Source organism: Aulostomus chinensis, chromosome 18, assembly GCF_037954235.1.
Source record: "Aulostomus chinensis isolate RoL2024-O1b breed Wild chromosome 18, RoL_Achi_v1.0, whole genome shotgun sequence".
Taxonomy (NCBI): domain Eukaryota; kingdom Metazoa; phylum Chordata; class Actinopteri; order Syngnathiformes; family Aulostomidae; genus Aulostomus; species Aulostomus chinensis.
This window is the reverse complement of record NC_141337.1, coordinates 575,001-591,753: the sequence shown is the minus strand read 5'-3', so window position 1 is coordinate 591,753 and position 16,753 is coordinate 575,001. Positions and strand designations below refer to the sequence as shown.

The following is a 16,753-nucleotide window of genomic DNA, read 5'->3' as shown; positions in this document are numbered from 1 at the left end:
ATTCTGAAACATGAAAGAAGAAATGTAGAACAAACTGAAGAGCCTCCAACTAAGATCCTCGCCCTGATGCTGGTCTGAGACAGATACATGCAGCGTATTCCTGTCCATGTGTCTTTAAATGTTCTGTAGCAATGTTTTTAGAAGAGCAGTGAGGTCAGGGGTCAGGGGTACACATCGGCGGGTAGCTGGAAGTCTTTGAAAGAGTAGAAGGAGATGTCTCCGTGGTCGACCACAGCGAAGACCAGCGGGATGCCGGCGCTCTGGAAGCTCAGGAGCTTGATGGCTCGCAGGTCCGGCACAGCGCCCTGGAAACTGAGACCCAACAGGGATGTTCAAGAGATCACCTGACCAGTCATCCAATCAGCTTCCCCTCACCCACGCTATTTGGTCCAAAACAACAGGCGATCTGAGGATGCAACATTCTGTCACTAACATTCCCATCGGCACATTCCGATGACTTTTCCAGGATCTTAACCCAAAATCTGGAGACCAGACATCCTCATACGCGCCCTGTTCAAACCACCTCATAACTCACCGACATGAAATCTGGTTTCACACCAAATAAACGTTTACATTGGTCCATTCAATGAGCACATGAAGAAACATGTCAGGCCACCCTGAAGTGAGCCACTTGCACACTTGCATGATGTACAGGTGTTGTCATTTGACGAAGACTCTTTGACTTCATCTGCTTTTCCAAAACCTCTCCAGTCCTGGAAATGTCAACCATGTGCATGAAGCTGTCAATCATGACTTGGACAGTCAAACACCACAGCGCGTGCAGTCACAATCAGATCTTCATGTCCACACTTATTCAGAAAAGAAGTTTTCCATCAACAGCCTTTAAAACAAAGGCAAAATCCAACTTTGGCGAGTGTTAAAAAGGTTTTACAACATTTGTCATTTTAAGACATCGTTCGTATCAATGACACAATGTAGGACAGCTGGAAAGGGACATTTTCCAGTTCTTCCATAACTTTTTTTTTTGAATGAGCGTTTACACCCACAGAACTCAACTATCAATCAAGGAGAGAAGAGACGAGTCAACCGCTGACAGCTGATGACGCCTCTGCTCACGGAACAATGGCAGCTCATTTAACTTTGTCTGTTGTTTGCTGTAAGCTAATCTTGAGCAAACACTCGCTGACATGGCGGCCGGCCGGCTGCTTACCTGCACACACACAGGTGGGAGAAAGGCTTCCCCGGCTTGCTCTTCTTGAAATCAGCCACCGTATCAGGTTGGTAAACAGTGAAACTAATCTTCCACTCGTCTGAAGCTTTTAACCTGCAGAACACACTCGTCAATATCTCCTCGCTCACATGACACCGGCTGGCGTCCAGGGCTCGCTGGCGCAGGGACAAAGAGTCTTTGTGGGTTTGTCAATTAAAGATGGGGAAGTGTGATAGCAGAGCGATGAGCTCCCTTCACCCTCACCGATGACACTCATTTCTGAGCCGCGACACGTTCTGACGCGTCCACACTGCCTGAGATCCTCACAGACATGTTTGACTTAAAACATTCACCTAAAATATGAAAGCAATAAGATGCAATGCAAGGAGGCGTGTCTTATCAGTCACGTCTAGAGCTTCTGAGTGCGTTGGTCACATGACATGGAAACGCTATGGCACTCAAATATTCAATGTGAACACAAAAGGTCTCTGAAAGTTTTCTAGAAAAACAGGAAGTGATACCTGGAGGCTCCCTCAAGTAAATTAGAGGATTTGATGATGCAAAGTTTTTCCAATAGCTCCCCTGGAACGACATATTTACGTGCCGTCATTACTTTAAAACAGCAAACTGGTGAGATTAGACATTTATTCTTGACACCAAAAACGAGAAACCTGACCTCCTGGGCGGAGGTTATTCTCTCCTCGTAGTGTCTGTAGACGTGAACTCACCAGTCGGGATGGGTTGTGTCGGGTCATGTAAAGGCGTGACCTCCTGGTTCCACAAGTGTGCTGGCTGGCCTGAACGCCTTGCCTGCCGCCTTGCCAGGAGCTCCCGATACTCCGCCCAGTTCCTGCATCGCTGCACCTGGACGAAACGAGATGGCCGGCATGTCTTACATCAGACACACGTGTTAAACGTGATTACAAGCAGCTGCACACCTCTCTGTCTTTGTTGATGTCCCCCCGACGTCTTTGCCCGTCCCGCTCCCTCTCCTCCTCCTTTGGGGACATCTTCACCTTTCGCAGGTTGATTCTCTGTAACCAGCAGGTGACGTCACAGATGCCCACACTCAAAGCCCCTGGCAGCAGAGACGGGTCTGGGGAGGCCAAGCAGCTGCCGGAGGTCCCACTGGAGCCCAGGTCAGGGAACAGGATGGAGCTGTCCCAGCGGGAGGAGCTGGAGGACGAGCATTGGTCAGCGTGACTGCCGTCATCCCCGGGAGCGTCCACCATCCACCAGGTCCTCCTCAGACAAATATCTGCACCATCAGTTTGGGCCTCTGACATCTGCGGGTAGGGGGTCAGCCGAGACCCCTCCTCACTGCCACCGCTGCATGTAGCCTCTGTCCTCTCTGCCACCGCCACTTCAGTGAGGCTGTGGAAAATAATAGCAACTCTGAGTGTGATTCCTCTGTGTTGAGGTCGCAGATGAAAGGAAAACTGAATGTCCTTTGTTCAACTGTCTTCACCAGGACAGAAGGAAGACGTTCGTTGAACGTTTTTACCTCCAGTATGTTGCTCATAGAAAACGCCGCTTTACATGATATAGAACAACTGATGTGCACAGTCCAACAGGAAGTGGTCATGTCAGGGAATCACTGTGTTCGAATACGAGTTCACCTGCAGGTTAAGGTGGGACTGGCACTGCGTTTCCTCTTCAGTTGTCTTCCTGCTTGATCACGTGACTGAGGCAGGTTCAGCTGCCTGGCGTACAACGAAGGCTCTGACCTGAAAAACAAGCTCAGAGTCAAAAGTGAGTATTTTCTCATTGGAGAAAGGAGTCCTCAGTGACGTCAGCCTCAGTAACCAGTTCCAGTACCTGAAAGAGCATCTGTTGTTCCCCATCATGTCCTGGTTTCTGAAGACTCAGTTTTAGCGGCAGCCAGCTAGCAGAAGCACCTGCAGGAGCTCCCACTAATTCTACTGCTTCAAACCCATTTAAGCCCCTTTTCAGACACTGATGATGTCACTGCGTCTGTCTGGTAGAATAACGGCCTTTTTGCGTTTGTTGTCCTGTCCAATCAGATATGACAGATAGAAGCCCCGCCTCTGCCAGCCGAGAGCTTGCTCTGTTCTTTCAAAGGCCACATCAACACAAACAATTTAACCCCACCCCCACCAAATGAGGCAGGAAGTTACCTGGGATCGAACCTGTGCACCACATAGCCAAGCCTCTTCAGATGTCCGAACACCTTTGTGATGATAAAAGTGGGGTTAGACTTGTGCGGCATCTTCTCCTCCTCCAGAAAAGTGCTGGACTGTTTCTTGTACCTGATACTGCTGGAGGCTCACAGCGTTGGAGGACAGAAAGCTCTCGTATCCATCCTGGACGGACAACGGCAGGTCCTGGTAGAACACCTGCACGGTTCCCTGATCACACACACAACACTTCGGCATCACAGGTGTGAGAGACAAAACGGAACCACACCCTCCACATATGTTGCTATGCTGCATCCATTTGACGCAGATGTATAAACTTGGCGTGACATTGCTGATGGCGTGGGTTAGGGTCCAGGTGCATGTTGTAATGACCCAGCAGTCATAAACCCCAGCAACCTCATATACAAACACAGGCTTTAACTGCCACTCACACACTCCATCAGGTAGAGAGCCTCTTCAGGGAGGAGACACTGCCTGCCATTGGCCGAAAACCCCATCGTCTGCCAAAACTTACCCTGTGAAAAGGAAGAGCATCAAAACAAACCACACACAGAGAAGAGGGGTGTGTGTGTGTGTGTGTGTGTGTGTGTGTTGATGGTTCATTTCTCCAATACCCACCGCTGGAGACTGAAGCTCCACAATCTGCTGGCTGGGAATCCATGTGCCCTTAACAAGAGTCCCTCTGAGAGCGAATGAAGACAGTGGGCAGGATGTTAGCAGCACCATCACAGGCTAACGTGGTTAGCATCTAGCAGATGTATCCTGGCTTGTGTGACTCACAGTCTCTCCACCCTCTCCTCTGACACCAGGCTCCAGTGTTCGCTCAGACTCTGCTCCAGACGCTGCTGTTGCTCCTCTGAGTCGTTGGGGAAGAAGTCCTTCTGTCCACGGACGGGAATCTTGTGACTTCTGGACCGGGCCGCGAACAGCTCAGATGGACTGGAATTAAATACCGTAGAGAAGGAAGAAAACAGCTAGATCAGCTGCCATGAATGCAACCTGTTCAAATATTAGGTCTGAATCTTACAAGCACTATCACATGTATGACACCTGCATGTACTGCTTCAAACACGGTTTCAGATTCATACAGGCTCTAATGCTCTGTGTGATGTTGTGGAACAGAGAAACTGGTGGGCTAGCCTGGACTCGTATGTGCTCTCAACAATGGCTTAGGGGCCAGAGGTATGATGAAACTTCTACAAGTACTTCTAACATCAGAAGAATGGACCCCACTACTGCACTTCATCAGCGCCTTGTTTTAGTGTCCAGTCTTCTTCCAACTGCTTCTTACCATAACACACAGCAGGGGGCGACAGGGAGACACGCGTAAATAACAGTCCTAATGACTCATAAGACGCTCATATTCTTCCACATCACAAGTAGGAAAGTGAGCAAACTACAGCTATCGAAGGTGAACTGGTGGTTTCGTCGTACCGTGACCCACGACAGGCACCGTCACTCTAAACCTCGTGGGTTAAATGCAGTGAACTGAACCGTGTCTCACGTGCGCAGGGCAACAGCCTAGAAACGAAACTGAAACATTCTCAGACAGCGGAGACAGAGAATATGTCGCTGCTCGTCTTTAGAGTTCCTGTCAGTTGTCACGAAAGGCCACGACGCACCTCAAGATCTCATTGTAAAAGTTGTCCGTGTTGTTTTGGGCCGCCATGATGGCTGCCACCTGCTTCCGTGCAAGTCTTCCCCCGGGTCCTGGCGCCGGTCGCGTTCAGTGATGTTACATGCATGGCCGGAAGAGGGAGACAGAGAGCTGCTAGGGATATTGCCCATTTTTACAACCTAATTTCATCGCATGATATGTCTGGTTTTTAAATACATCATCATTTTCATAAGAAATATTTTTTGTCACACGTTTTGCTCTGAATTTTCTGTGTGATTTTTTTTGCGTGTCATACGTGTCCGCAGAAAACCTTTACCTTTTTGGTTCTGATTTTTTTATAAGGAATTTCTTGAAAGTTTTGAAAGAAACCAAAAAGGAACTTCGTAGACAAGTTGAAAACGGAACAAAATTATATATTTGTAATCATTTACAGACATGTATTACTGATTAATTGTTTAAAAATATGGAAATTTGAATAAAGAAACTACCTACCGAACGAAAATACCATAGATTTACAATTGTTTATTTTAAATAAATTATGAAGTGACAATGAGATGAAAAAAACTTTAACCAGAAAACTAGCAATGGAAAAAAAATAAATGAAAAAGCTTTGTAATGTACATCAAAATTATTATTTTTTTGAATTCTTCATAATTCATTTGATACTACTGATATTAACACCGGTAAACAATGACTATCTTACAAATTAAAGGGAAAAAGCCGTGTCTCAGCAGAAAAATCTGTTTATTTCACAAAACTTTGAAACTCTTTCAGCTGTGGCCGGTTGTGGCCATCACATCGTAGCTGGGCCACTATTTGCTCGTCTTTACGACGGACTGGTTGGGACTTGTGATACTTTGATTTGTTGATGTCTTGTAAATTGTGGAGTTTTTGTTTGTCAGAAAAATTTGTGGGAAAATCTGTTGTCAAACAGGAGTTATTCAGCGTTGGACATTAAACGATTTCAACGATAAGACCTTGATTGATATCTCTAACAATTTTCTTCAGACGGTTACGCAAATTTACTCTCCCAAAAGACGGAAATTGTAGCACCATAGCAGAAGGCACGGACGGGGTTCGAACCCGCGATCTTCGGTTTACGAGACCGACGCCTTACCACTTGGCCACCGCGCCTGGTAATACAATTGACGCCGCGTTTTGATACTTCAAATACACTACAAGGCTCTTACTGGTCGGACTACAAGAAACATGTTCTACAACTTCCTGGAGGACTTCGTCTCCTCGCTAGGAGAAGCTGACTTAGCCCTTTGAAAAAAAATGTCACGTTAAAGAATGATTAAAAAAAACCTGTGTAAGAAGTCAACTTCAGCACACTAGCTAAAGGTCTTAAAAGTGTCACACATTGGACTGGTAAGTTACGCGCCCTCGTCATCCAACGCGACATTAACATGCGACGCGTCGTCAAGACCCCGGAAGTGAAATGTGTCAACAGCATACTGGCCAAGATGTTTCTGATGTCTCCTGATGAAATATCATCATGACGTAAACGTCGTTTCATCCCGTCGGATGGTGGGAAGGTCGAGTGGTCCTCGAGAATCCAGGTGTTTTGCTAGCTAACGCGGTAAGGACGAGTCTGTGCTAGCTAGGTAAGAATAGCCTGTGTACGAGCTAGCGTTAGCATGTGAGCAGAGAGCCTCCTCCAGGTTTGCTAACTTCCATCTACTTATTCAACTCTACTGGGAGTAACGGCTCCAAATCTGGCTGTATGCTGGTTGTACAATGGCAATACTGGCTTTTTATTCTATCCAAAAACCCAGCTTAAAGGGTCTATACATGACTTGACTCTTAAGTCAGTAAAAACAAGCTGAGTAGGACACTGTGACAGTAAACGTTGCCGTCTCCATTTGTGCTCCTGGTTCTAGGCTCTGACAGAGTCTGTCTCCACAATGCCCCTCTTGTTGGATGCTGTGTGGGCACTGTGGAGCATCACGGCTGGAATCTACGACTACTTCCACACCAGTGCCATGGAGGAGAGGATCCACACGCTGGAGAATGTCCTCTCCATCCACCAGTGTGTCATAGCGGCACTGTCAGCAGGACTCATCTTGCTCATGACCTATATACTGTGCAGAAAACACTGACCTGGACCTGGAGGTCTCATCTCGTTTGAGGACGTGTCCCACCCATCCATCCATTTTCTATACCGCTTATCCATTAAGGGTCGTGGGGGTGGAGCCTATCCCAATACACTGGGTGAAAGGGGGGGTTCACCCTGGACTGGTCACTAGTCCGTCACAGCAGCAGTCCATCAGGAGCAATTAGGGGTTCAGTATCTTGCTCAAGGACACTTGGACGTGGTCATCGGGGGAAGTGAGGATCGAACCAGTGACCCTTTTGGTTGCTAAAGGACCACGCTACCTCTGAGCCACGCCGGCCCCAGGACATATCTCAACCCCTGATATTGTTAAAGAAACGGGGGGGGGGGTGTCACGACATGAATGGGATCACCGAAAGGCAAATTACACTTGTTGTGAAATACAGCCCTCAGCTAAGCTGACATCTCTGGTTTTGGAGCTAACCTGTTCACTCTAGTCAGCTGATTGCGAGCAACAACGTTGCAGCATTTACTCACACTCTCTGTCGATCCGTACCCGTACCATCGTACCCGTACCATCGTACCCGTACCATCGTACCCGTACCATCGCACCTGTACCCAATCCAAATGCGTGTCACCTGGCAGGAAGGAGCCTTGCCGTATAGATAGATTATAGATGAGTTAATTAACTGTGAAGAGGAAGAACAGAAAACTGCTTCACCACCACGTGTTTGCACGGAGGATCATGGCCAGTTAATTCACGGTGTGTCAGCTTTGACGGTGAGTGTGGTCTCAAAGAATCGCACATTAATCTTATTAGCTGTGAAGTCTTTGTCAATTGGACCCGTTCACTCCTTCTGGGTTCCAGTTTTTAATGAGAGGCCAGTGGTTTGAGGGCTTCTACCCCCCACATCAAACATACCTCATAACTGAGAGGGACTGATGTAAGTTTGATGAAAGGTACTGTAGGATGTAACTTTGAAAACCCGCTTGCCCCTTGTATTACCCACTCCAAACCAGCAGGGGGCAGAGAATTCTCTAATTCCACCTTCTCACTTGAACATAATTCTGGTTTCTTTGCCTCTGTGAGAATAAATGTCTTTAGGTCCTCATCAGACATCTTGTAGGTCAAACAACTACTGACAAGCTGATTGATAAAGAAATGAAAAACCACTGATAGAAGTGGCTGAGCTGAGTTTCCTGCTCCACTGGCTCTCCTTATCTCAGGTGCTCCGCCTTCAGAGTAATAATTCAAGCAACAGGGACTCATTATTACCCCTAGAGGTACGAAGTGGAATTACAAGATGGAGTGGCGCTAGCTGGTTAGGAACCGTACATATGCCACACTGAAAGAATGGAAGCAATCTCACCGCCCTGCTGCTAGCAGAGGTGTATAACTACTGTGTGTTCCCAGGTGACGACCCAGGGATGCTAAAATTGAGTGATGTGATGTTTTTCCATTGTGTGTTGTACCATGACCCATCAACTCCTGTTTTTTCTGACTAAATGTTAAAAATGTGGTTTACTGATTTAATGTAACTTTCTGAGGTTCATGGCCTGTGAATTCCTGTATGTTGCTCAGACAAACCACCACCAAGTCACTATGAAAGGGAATATGTTGGAATAATAAATTAATATTAGTCATAACTGATGTCTTCACTGTTGTTTTCTTACTGGGTTTAAATCAGTAACTGAGGTCACTGCAGAAGCCAGAAAGAGAAAACTGGTAGGGAGAAATGATCTCAACATCATGTGACTATCATCTAATTATCAAGACAACCAAGTGTTTGAAATATATGTTTATCTCAAAAATAAACTTCTTGCCTGTTCAAGACTTAAAGGTAAAGGGTTTGAAAACCAAATCAAAGCAGAAACTGGAGGGCTAGGGCAGGGTGGTTCTGCGTTCCTGTGGTAGAACAGATGGTCACCAGCCAATCCAGACCGACTCTCCAGTGACACCAGAGGAACAACACTCAGGTCAACCCAACTTTTCCTTCTCAATGCATTTTGAAACATTTAAAAGCTACAGTTTGGGGCCACAAGATAAAATTCATTCCATAAATGCAGTTATTTCGAGGCCATGAGATGATCTCAGATAACTTCTAACCTCAATTTAATTGATTTAAGAAGTATTTCGATGAGTTCACATTGCAGGGACCAGGACGGCTTCACTACCAAAGTGAACTTCAACTGAATGTCTGAAGCTCGCTCCCGTCGTGAGATGAGCTCGCCCGACTCCCCCACCAATCACAGCGTTGCTTAGCACAAACAAGCCCTGTGATTGGATAAAGCTGTCAGAAGGCGGGATCTTTCAACAGGAATAATGTACGTTTCCAGTGTGCACTCGTCAGATCGTTGAATCTGCCTCGTAATAAGCGGAAGTTTTTATTGCGCGTCAAAATAAAAGCATGAAATTGTGAGCGGGTCTGCTTTTCAAGCCTTGATGTCGTGATGTTGTTTTCAGGGATTTAAGTGTTTGGTATTGGATTGAATTTTCATCGCTTCAATAAGAAGAAAACGTTGACATTTCAAGTTTAGCCCTTTATTACAAATTACTTAGAAAATATACACCGGATCATGTTTCTTGTGTTCCGTTACCTCTGCTGTGCCGCTAAACCAATTTACGGCAGACGCCAGGAGAGAAGTGATGGCAATCCGGGCGGAATTATGCGACTCAGAACGTTGATCTTTTATTCTTCTTCAAAGTTTAAATTGTCGACATTTCGATTCAGCGTTCGAGTAGTTTACTGAGCCGGAGAGGTGGACGGTGCTAGCCAATTAGTTCGGGTTTGATGCTAGCTGGCTAAGGAAGTTAGCTAGCTAACAGTTAGCTACCAAACCGCGTCAGCCTGCCGAGTGTTGCCTTCTTGTTTCGCGTATTTCAAGCCCGTTCACCGGCGTTTTCACCGTGTAGGTCTCTGTCTAAACAAGCACCTTGTGCTGGTGCTGCGCCGGAGTCTGAAACAGAAACTTCCACCGCCTCCTCTTAAATGAAGCGCAGTTTCTTCTGAGCGGCTTTTTTTTCTGGAGTCGCTGCTCTTTTGTTTTGACAAAGGAAGACGAGCCGAGTTGTCTCCAATACCCGGCTCGCGCTGGGACAGTTTCTCCGGTTGTTTGTGTGTTTGGACAATGGCTCCACACAAGCAGGGCTCCTCAGGTGGGAGCCACCCGGCGGGCTTCGGTCCCGGAACTAAAGTCAACGGCGTGTACCACCAGCCGCCCACCGAGGCGGCGGCTGCAGCCAAGAAGCCCAACATGCAGCTCGTTCAAGCCGACCATGAGTTGTTCCTGCAGGCCTTCGAGAGTGAGTTACCGCTTCTACCTCCAACCTGTAATTTGGACGTATCAGTCGGGTTTAGTGCTCCCAGCAGTGGCCGTGCCCCCGGTGACCATTCTTTTGCTGCTGAGTTCCTTCTACAGCTTCTTTCATCGTTTCGTACAGCTCCTGTTCATGTTATATCTGTGTGTAGTTATTCACCTCTGCTCTGTTGTGTGACTGTACCCATCACCAGTCCATGTTGTGGTCCTGTCATGACTAGTATTGTAGTATTAAACGTGTTCTGGGACCTCGGTAGGAAGTCGTGTGCAGCTTGTCAAGTCGTTCAGATCAGTCTGTTGCTCCCCTGAAGCCTCGTGTTCCAGCTGTCCTGCACGGCTTTTATTGTCAATTCATCAAGGAATCATTGCAGTAACCAGCTGTACCTCCCGTGCTTCAGGATGTTGCTGCCTGTCATCAGTTTGTCAGATCACCTGGAAGAGTCAAGAGTCTCAGCATCAGTGTGTCATTCAGTGTCCACGTGCTTTAAGGTCGTGAATGATAGTAGAACTGCAACAAATAGTGCTCATCAAAACAGCATAAATTGTCAACTATTTTGATAATCAGTGACTCATCTCAGTCCTTTGTCAGATGAAAATATATTAAATGAGTTTGTTCCAGACTCTACAATGTGAATGGATTTAGAGCTTTTTGCTCTCTTTGGCAGATAATGAATAAATTGTTGTGGCCATCTTTAAAAATGCTTGAAATTTTATATTCTGAAAGATTCTCCAGTTAAACATGAAAATAACGGGCAGATTAATCAGAGATGAAAATAAGTCAGTTGCAGCTCATGACCCATAAAACCCTGTGATGACATATCTGACCTCTTCACAGAACCGACCCAAATCTACAGGTTCCTGCGCACCAGGAACTTGATAGCTGTGAGTGTTGCCTTTTCTTTGGGAAAAGAGTTTTTAGTCAGTTTGACCATTTGGATCTGATGGTGACGTGGATTCAACTCTTCCCTGTTACTTTGCAGCCCATCTTCTTGCACAGAACACTCACCTACATGTCCCATCGAAACTCTCGGAGTAACAGCAACAGGTAAATGAATATTTCATGGTTGTTAATGATCAGTTGTCTTAAATTTTTTTAAACTTCGGGCTTCAAAGGGAAGGGACGTACGTTGTCTCACTGCTTGTATTTCATCTGTCTGTGTTGGATTCCAGTCATGAGTCAAACAGCCTCTTGTAGGAAGCAGGTCAACTGTTGTGTGGAGTGAAAGTGAAGCGGCTGTAAGTGGGATCAGACACCATCGGTTCGAGCTGTCAGACGTTGTCAGTTAAACTGCTTTGCATGCAGATGCTGCACCACCAAGGATCCCTCTGATACTGAGCTGCTGCTTGTGGTTTCGTCTGTTACAAAGTGTTGAGACATCAGGTCCCAATTGCTGTCAGGCTCATAAGGTGGGCTGCTGCAGAGCTGGCGATGATATTCAGTGACAACGAGAGGATTTACCTCAATATGAAAGATTTAAAGTAGTTGTGTCTTTGTTCTTGATTATCTAAAAACTGAGTGTTGGCTAAAAGTTCCAGCTACGTGTCTGATTCTACCACAACAATGTCTCCTCATGTTAAACTGGTATTCATCACCAAGGTTACACTCAACCCTCCTGATATTAATGCAGGCAGAGACGCAGCTACGCTAACACTTCCCACCCACTACCAGTCATTGTGCTAAGCTAACTAGCCTGGCTCTCTGTCTTCTTGCTGTCTCAGATGACGGACAATAAGAGATTTTCTCTAAACCTGGTTGTGTTTCTGAGTAATCAAATTTTCTTAGTAGCACTTATGGCAGGTGATAAATTATATTAGCACATGCAGCATAGCATTGAAACTGGATCCGTTGTTATCTGGGACAAACTCATGTGGGTTTTCTTTTTTTCTTCTCTTTTTTGGTACTTTGACATCAGGCTGGTGCTTTTCGGAATTTTTGTTTATGTTTTAGTCTGGACTTGGACTTATAATGTAATAAATAAGATTGTATGTGAACCAGGAGATGCTGCTGGGCTCGGTTTCACTTTCTGCTGCATGTTTCAGTGACATGAAGCACTGATGTGATACAAATGAGCAGCACATGGAGGTGTAGCAGCAAGATCAACTGAATCAAAGTTGATATCCAAAATGTTGCGGTTGAGGGTGTCTGAGCCAGCAGCATGAACGCACTGGTTTCACCTGTTGGCCAGGAGGTGGACACATTGAACACTGCACTTTTAACTAGACATTAACCCCTGACGGATCACTGCATTTTTCTGTGTTTTGTTGTTGTTGTTGTTCTTTTGTGAAAACGCCACGCCAACATTCAAAGCAGCGCAGTTGCTACATAGTTCAAGGCTCAGATGTGTTCTTGGTCTCTTTGGAAAGGTAACATTCTCAGGTGTCTTGCAGAAGTGTCCGTTTGATTCTGTGATTGACTGACAAGGAGATACAGTGGTTAGAATCAAGGGTTTTTAGTTCCGCCCAACTAATCTGTCTGAACGTTGACTAGTAAAACCTAGGTCCATGACCTTCTAGGGGGAACAGGCATCACTAGTCCACAGACACAGGTCCTGACCTCCTACGGTCCAAATCTGAAGGCAAAATGTCAAAAAATGACCTGTAGACAGGGTTTGGCACACCAAGTCCTAAGCGTGGTCCTTGGGTCCTATTTGGAGACTCCAAAAGGACATCTGGACACCCAAACACAAAACCATCAGATCCCTTTGGCTAACAAACACAGTTTTGGAGCATGCAGGCATCTCATGGTGCAACAATGAAATATATAACAATCGTAGAACAAATGGAGAACAATGGAGCACGTCATCATCAACATCATCAATGAACTATAAAACTGTGGAAGTGTTCATGAATTGTTTTGTATTCTGGATTGAAACTGAATACGACTGACATTCGTAACAGCGAGGCTCTTCCAGCCTCTCTGTCCCACTCCGACACTCGCACTTCCTGTAGATGAAGGCCCCCCCCAGACGCAGCTAATTCCCACATTCCTCATGCAAATCAGGCTGCTGACAGGCAGAAGTAAAGAGAAGTAAACAACAGCATTAAAAACATAGCATAGCCGATTATTTATTGTTTGTCCATGAACGCGCATCTGGAACAACTGGATCGGTCCCTCATAGCTCCATGTCTGGGTCCACCCCTGCAAAAACTGCTCGACGTCTTCACGGTCGACCGCAGGCTCCTCGTCCGAGTGTCCGAGGCAGACAGCTGAAGCACCGTTTCAGCCTCTTCCTCTGCTGAACATCACTTCTTGGCCATCTTTTCTCTCGCTCTCTGTCTTTCACCGGCATTGACGACTACAGCGCTGCTTTAGGCAGCCAAGCTAACTTTAGGCTCTGCGAGTACGCAAGCGCCTTGTTGTTGCCCACCAAACTTGTTACCCTCATACTAGGTACCGTTTTTTTTTTTCGTCTGTTTATTGGCTAAAAGAATATCTACTTCCTGTTAGGAAAACATCTCATTGGCAGGCGTAAGAGTCAATCAAATGATGCATGGTCCATTCCGTAAACTGGGGTCTGGTTGGGGTTTCAGCGCTGTAGCTCCACAACCCAGGCACTGATTGGCTCGTGTGTGGTATTTGTGTTCAGCAGGGCCTCACCGTGACCCAGCAAGTCATGTCACGTGGACTAAATGAATACCAGCATCTCTGTGTGAGGCTGTAGGGAAAACTAGTGGTGACTGTCTGGACGCTGTGCTATGCAACTGTCCAAATAAAATACGGAGTACGCTGGAAACACACAATGTTGGAGGAAATCCTTAGGGATTCCACATCTATGGACTCTTGGTGACTTATTGAAAGCAGCCTGTTTAAAAGTTTGGGCGATGACGACGTCGGGAGTACAAAGTTAGTATTAGGTATTTTCCTTCGCATGCTGCCTGCCTAGCAACAGTCTAACTGGGCTCCGGCTACAAGTAACTTCATTCATCGTGATTGGGTGCTACTTCATCGTTAGACCACCAGGTTTCAAACGAGGTATAATAAGACCAGATACGTTGTTGTATGCTATTTAAAAGCCGTCAAACACAGAAGATGTTTACGTCCTGTACCTGTGACGGTGCACTGCGGCTGTAGGGGTTTTAAAAACCAAAAGGGTTCGGTGTTCAGCAGATTTTTTTTCATGAAGTTTTTCAGTGAGTTGATTCTCTCTCCATAACAGGTGGAGTTTGGCTATGTACTTTCTCCAGATGGTTGTGTGGAATATGTGGGCCATATTGTCGCTAACACCTGCTGTTTGTCTGCGTGTCCAGGAAAAGCTCCAAGGTTGACAATCTGCTGTCCAAAGTGGAAAAAATGAAGGGGGAACCGGAGACTCACAGGTAAACATTCGGCTCACCTGGTCCTGCTGCTGCTTCCCTCTCCAAGTCACGTCTCCACCAAAGCTGCTGAGATTCATTATTTCAAAACTTCAGCGGCTTGATTCCTTAATTCGTGTTCACCTGTTGTGAAAGATGGTGGTTCCTCAGCGAACTTCAGTACATTTATGTGATGGAAAACAAGGTTGGTGTGACTAAAACTTGACTTTGAAACCTACCCAAACACAACTGAAGTCATATTTTCCTGGCTGGACCGACCATCTGGATATCAAGCCACTCTGACTTGTTTCTGCTTCACCTAGCCGAGGCGTTCTGAACATGTTGGACACCTTTTTGCTAGCTTCTGTTCTGACTTGTATCATTATTATTTTTAAAGGGTATTTTAAAAACTGATATCGCATCTGCTGTAGGATTTAAGAGAAGGTTTGATATATTTTCCCCCCAGCTTGGCCTCTAATCTGCAGCTCACCTTTAGTGGCTTCTTTCATAAAGCTGGTAAGTTTGTTCTTCTCAGCTTCCTTTGTGTTGGATGTTCTATTTTGATAGAGTACTGAGCGCTGACTGTTGTGTTGTCAGGGAAACCATCTCAGGACAGTGAGAATGAGCAGAACTCTGTGTCTCTGGAGGTGCTGCTGATCAAAGTCTGCCACAAGAAGAGGAAGGTGTGTTCACGCTTTGACAACAAGTTAAAGACAAGATTCTTCTTTTCTCAGTTTGTCACAGGGATTTCCAGGGTTAATAAGTAGAAGCTAGAGTTCTTGTCCTGTGTTCTGTCTAGGATGTGAGCTGCCCAGTAAAGCAGGTGCCTGCAGGGAAAAAGCAGGTTCCTCTGAACCCAGACGAGAGTGCGGGAGGCCAGGCCAAGCCCGGCTCCTTCCCCTCCTTGCTGGTTCCCAGCAGCGAGTTTGAACCCAGCAACTCTCACATGGTCAAGTCTTATTCGCTGCTCTTCAGAGTGTCAAGGCCCGGATACGCCCACACACAGAAGAACGGCCTGGCCAACGGAGAGACGCACCACAGCAGAGGTGAGCACAGGCCTCTTAAACCCTGAGTGCTGCTGGAGGAACCAAAGTTGGTACTTGAAAGGTTACAGATTTGAATGTTTACCAGGGGTGTGATGAGCGCACGTGCTGCGAGATCTCACGATATTAAAATGTGACTTATTCCTTGTTGAAGTGAAAAGCTGTCTCACAGACAACTAACCAAACTTCTGGTTGTGACCTGTGGGCTCAAACCCGCCTTTGCTCCGTCGAGTCCACCAGAAACCCACAAGAAGCCGATCCAGCTGTAGCCAGCATGACGTTGGGATCTATTGATGGGAGCACTGGAGATGTCGTCCCCACTTTGAACTCTTGGTGTGGCAGCATTTTTGGTTTCTGGTGGAAATAACAAACACTGATACGAACCATATTTTAGCACAGTAAGAAAACAATGTCCCAACTGTGCAGCTAACTCGAGCACGATGCTAGGACCCTGAGAGAACGACCACAGCGCTCTCCTTCAGTCAGTTGCACCTGAGAGGAAAACAGACGATGCTGACAAATGCCTTCTACCTCAGCGTTCTTCGTTGCTGATGAGGCCATTTTCCATGGTAGAAAACAGGGGTTTCAGCGAGTCCTCCACACATTGGTACCAAGGTTCATTATCCTGTCACATGGGCGTTAAGGTCACTGGTGGTCCGACCTCTATAAAGAGACCAGGGCAAGGGTTGTACAGATCCTGCAAATGGACGGAAAGCATCGCCATAACAACTGACTGTTGGACTTGGACCGGTACGCCAAGTTATATCACAGTCACAGCACGCAATCATCAGTGACTGGGAGAAGTAACGGTTGTCTATGGTCTTCGTGAGCCGAGTGTATCGTCCCCTAGTGTCTGTCAGCCAGTAGTGCTGCGTGTATGCAGTTCTGCACTGACTGATCTGGTAACTCCTGGTAAGCGCTCTGCCACTGAATGCAGACAGTTTAACCGTTTGTCCCTTCAGACTTTCCAAATCAATTTAGTCCTGCCAGTGAAATGAACAGTTTCACCGAGGGTGTGTGGCTCAAGTCTTTCCTTGCATGTCTATGAGGAAAAGGGATCTTGAAGTGCAGTGTGTTGTGTAGGTAGGTCACACC

At 46.4% G+C, this 16,753-nt stretch overlaps 2 protein-coding genes and 1 non-coding gene across 7 annotated transcripts in view; 1 reads left to right on the top strand and 2 right to left on the bottom strand.

Annotated features, from left to right (window-relative positions):
* Nucleotides 1–145: 145 nt before the first annotated feature.
* tsen54 (TSEN54 tRNA splicing endonuclease subunit) lies at nt 146–5,069 on the bottom strand. Of its 3 annotated transcripts, none has more exons than XM_086184399.1 (12): nt 4,953–5,069; nt 4,111–4,269; nt 3,949–4,012; nt 3,762–3,845; nt 3,442–3,540; nt 3,310–3,362; nt 2,791–2,898; nt 2,110–2,545; nt 1,900–2,035; nt 1,693–1,753; nt 1,172–1,285; nt 146–312 (listed from the first exon to the last, which is right to left on the bottom strand). In XM_086184399.1, exons 1-12 carry the CDS (start codon nt 4,997–4,999, stop codon nt 162–164), a joined length of 1,512 nt encoding a protein of 503 aa, XP_086040525.1. In that variant the 5' UTR covers nt 5,000–5,069; the 3' UTR covers nt 146–161. The 3 variants fall into 3 exon arrangements, with proteins under 3 accessions (XP_086040525.1, XP_086040526.1, XP_086040527.1); XM_086184400.1 differs by lacking the exon at nt 4,953–5,069 and adding an exon at nt 4,765–4,944; XM_086184401.1 differs by lacking the exon at nt 4,953–5,069 and adding an exon at nt 4,622–4,758.
* A 941-nt stretch (nt 5,070–6,010) lies between these two features.
* Nucleotides 6,011–6,082, bottom strand: trnat-cgu (transfer RNA threonine (anticodon CGU)). The gene has a single exon. It is a non-coding gene; the product is annotated as a tRNA-Thr (tRNA).
* Nucleotides 6,083–9,602: 3,520 nt separating this feature from the next.
* LOC147244531 (polycomb protein suz12-B-like) overlaps nt 9,603–16,753 on the top strand; it is a 20,816-nt gene continuing 13,665 nt past the window's right edge. For 2 of the 3 annotated variants that reach the window (XR_015110211.1, XM_086186031.1), the window contains exons 1-7: nt 9,604–10,308; nt 11,158–11,204; nt 11,303–11,367; nt 14,571–14,639; nt 15,082–15,131; nt 15,213–15,298; nt 15,415–15,661. Coding sequence is in view for 2 of the 3 variants with exons in the window: in XM_086186031.1 (XP_086042157.1) it covers nt 10,134–10,308; nt 11,158–11,204; nt 11,303–11,367; nt 14,571–14,639; nt 15,082–15,131; nt 15,213–15,298; nt 15,415–15,661 (739 nt within the window). In the remaining variant the exon portion in view is untranslated. Of the gene's footprint in view, nt 10,309–11,157; nt 11,205–11,302; nt 11,368–14,570; nt 14,640–15,081; nt 15,132–15,212; nt 15,299–15,414; nt 15,662–16,753 lie in introns of all 3 variants that reach the window. The other variant, XM_086186032.1, reaches the window with a different exon arrangement.

Coding starts and splice junctions, on each gene's coding strand:
- tsen54 (XM_086184399.1), bottom strand. CDS start 4,999: ATGGCGGCCCAAAACAACACGGACAACTTTTACAATGAGATCTTGAG. Junction 3,541..3,761: donor CTCTCTACCTGATGGAGTGT/GTGAGTGGCAGT, acceptor GTGTGTGATCAG/GGAACCGTGCAGGTGTTCTA. Junction 1,286..1,692: donor TTACTTGAGGGAGCCTCCAG/GTATCACTTCCT, acceptor TGTGTTCTGCAG/GTTAAAAGCTTCAGACGAGT.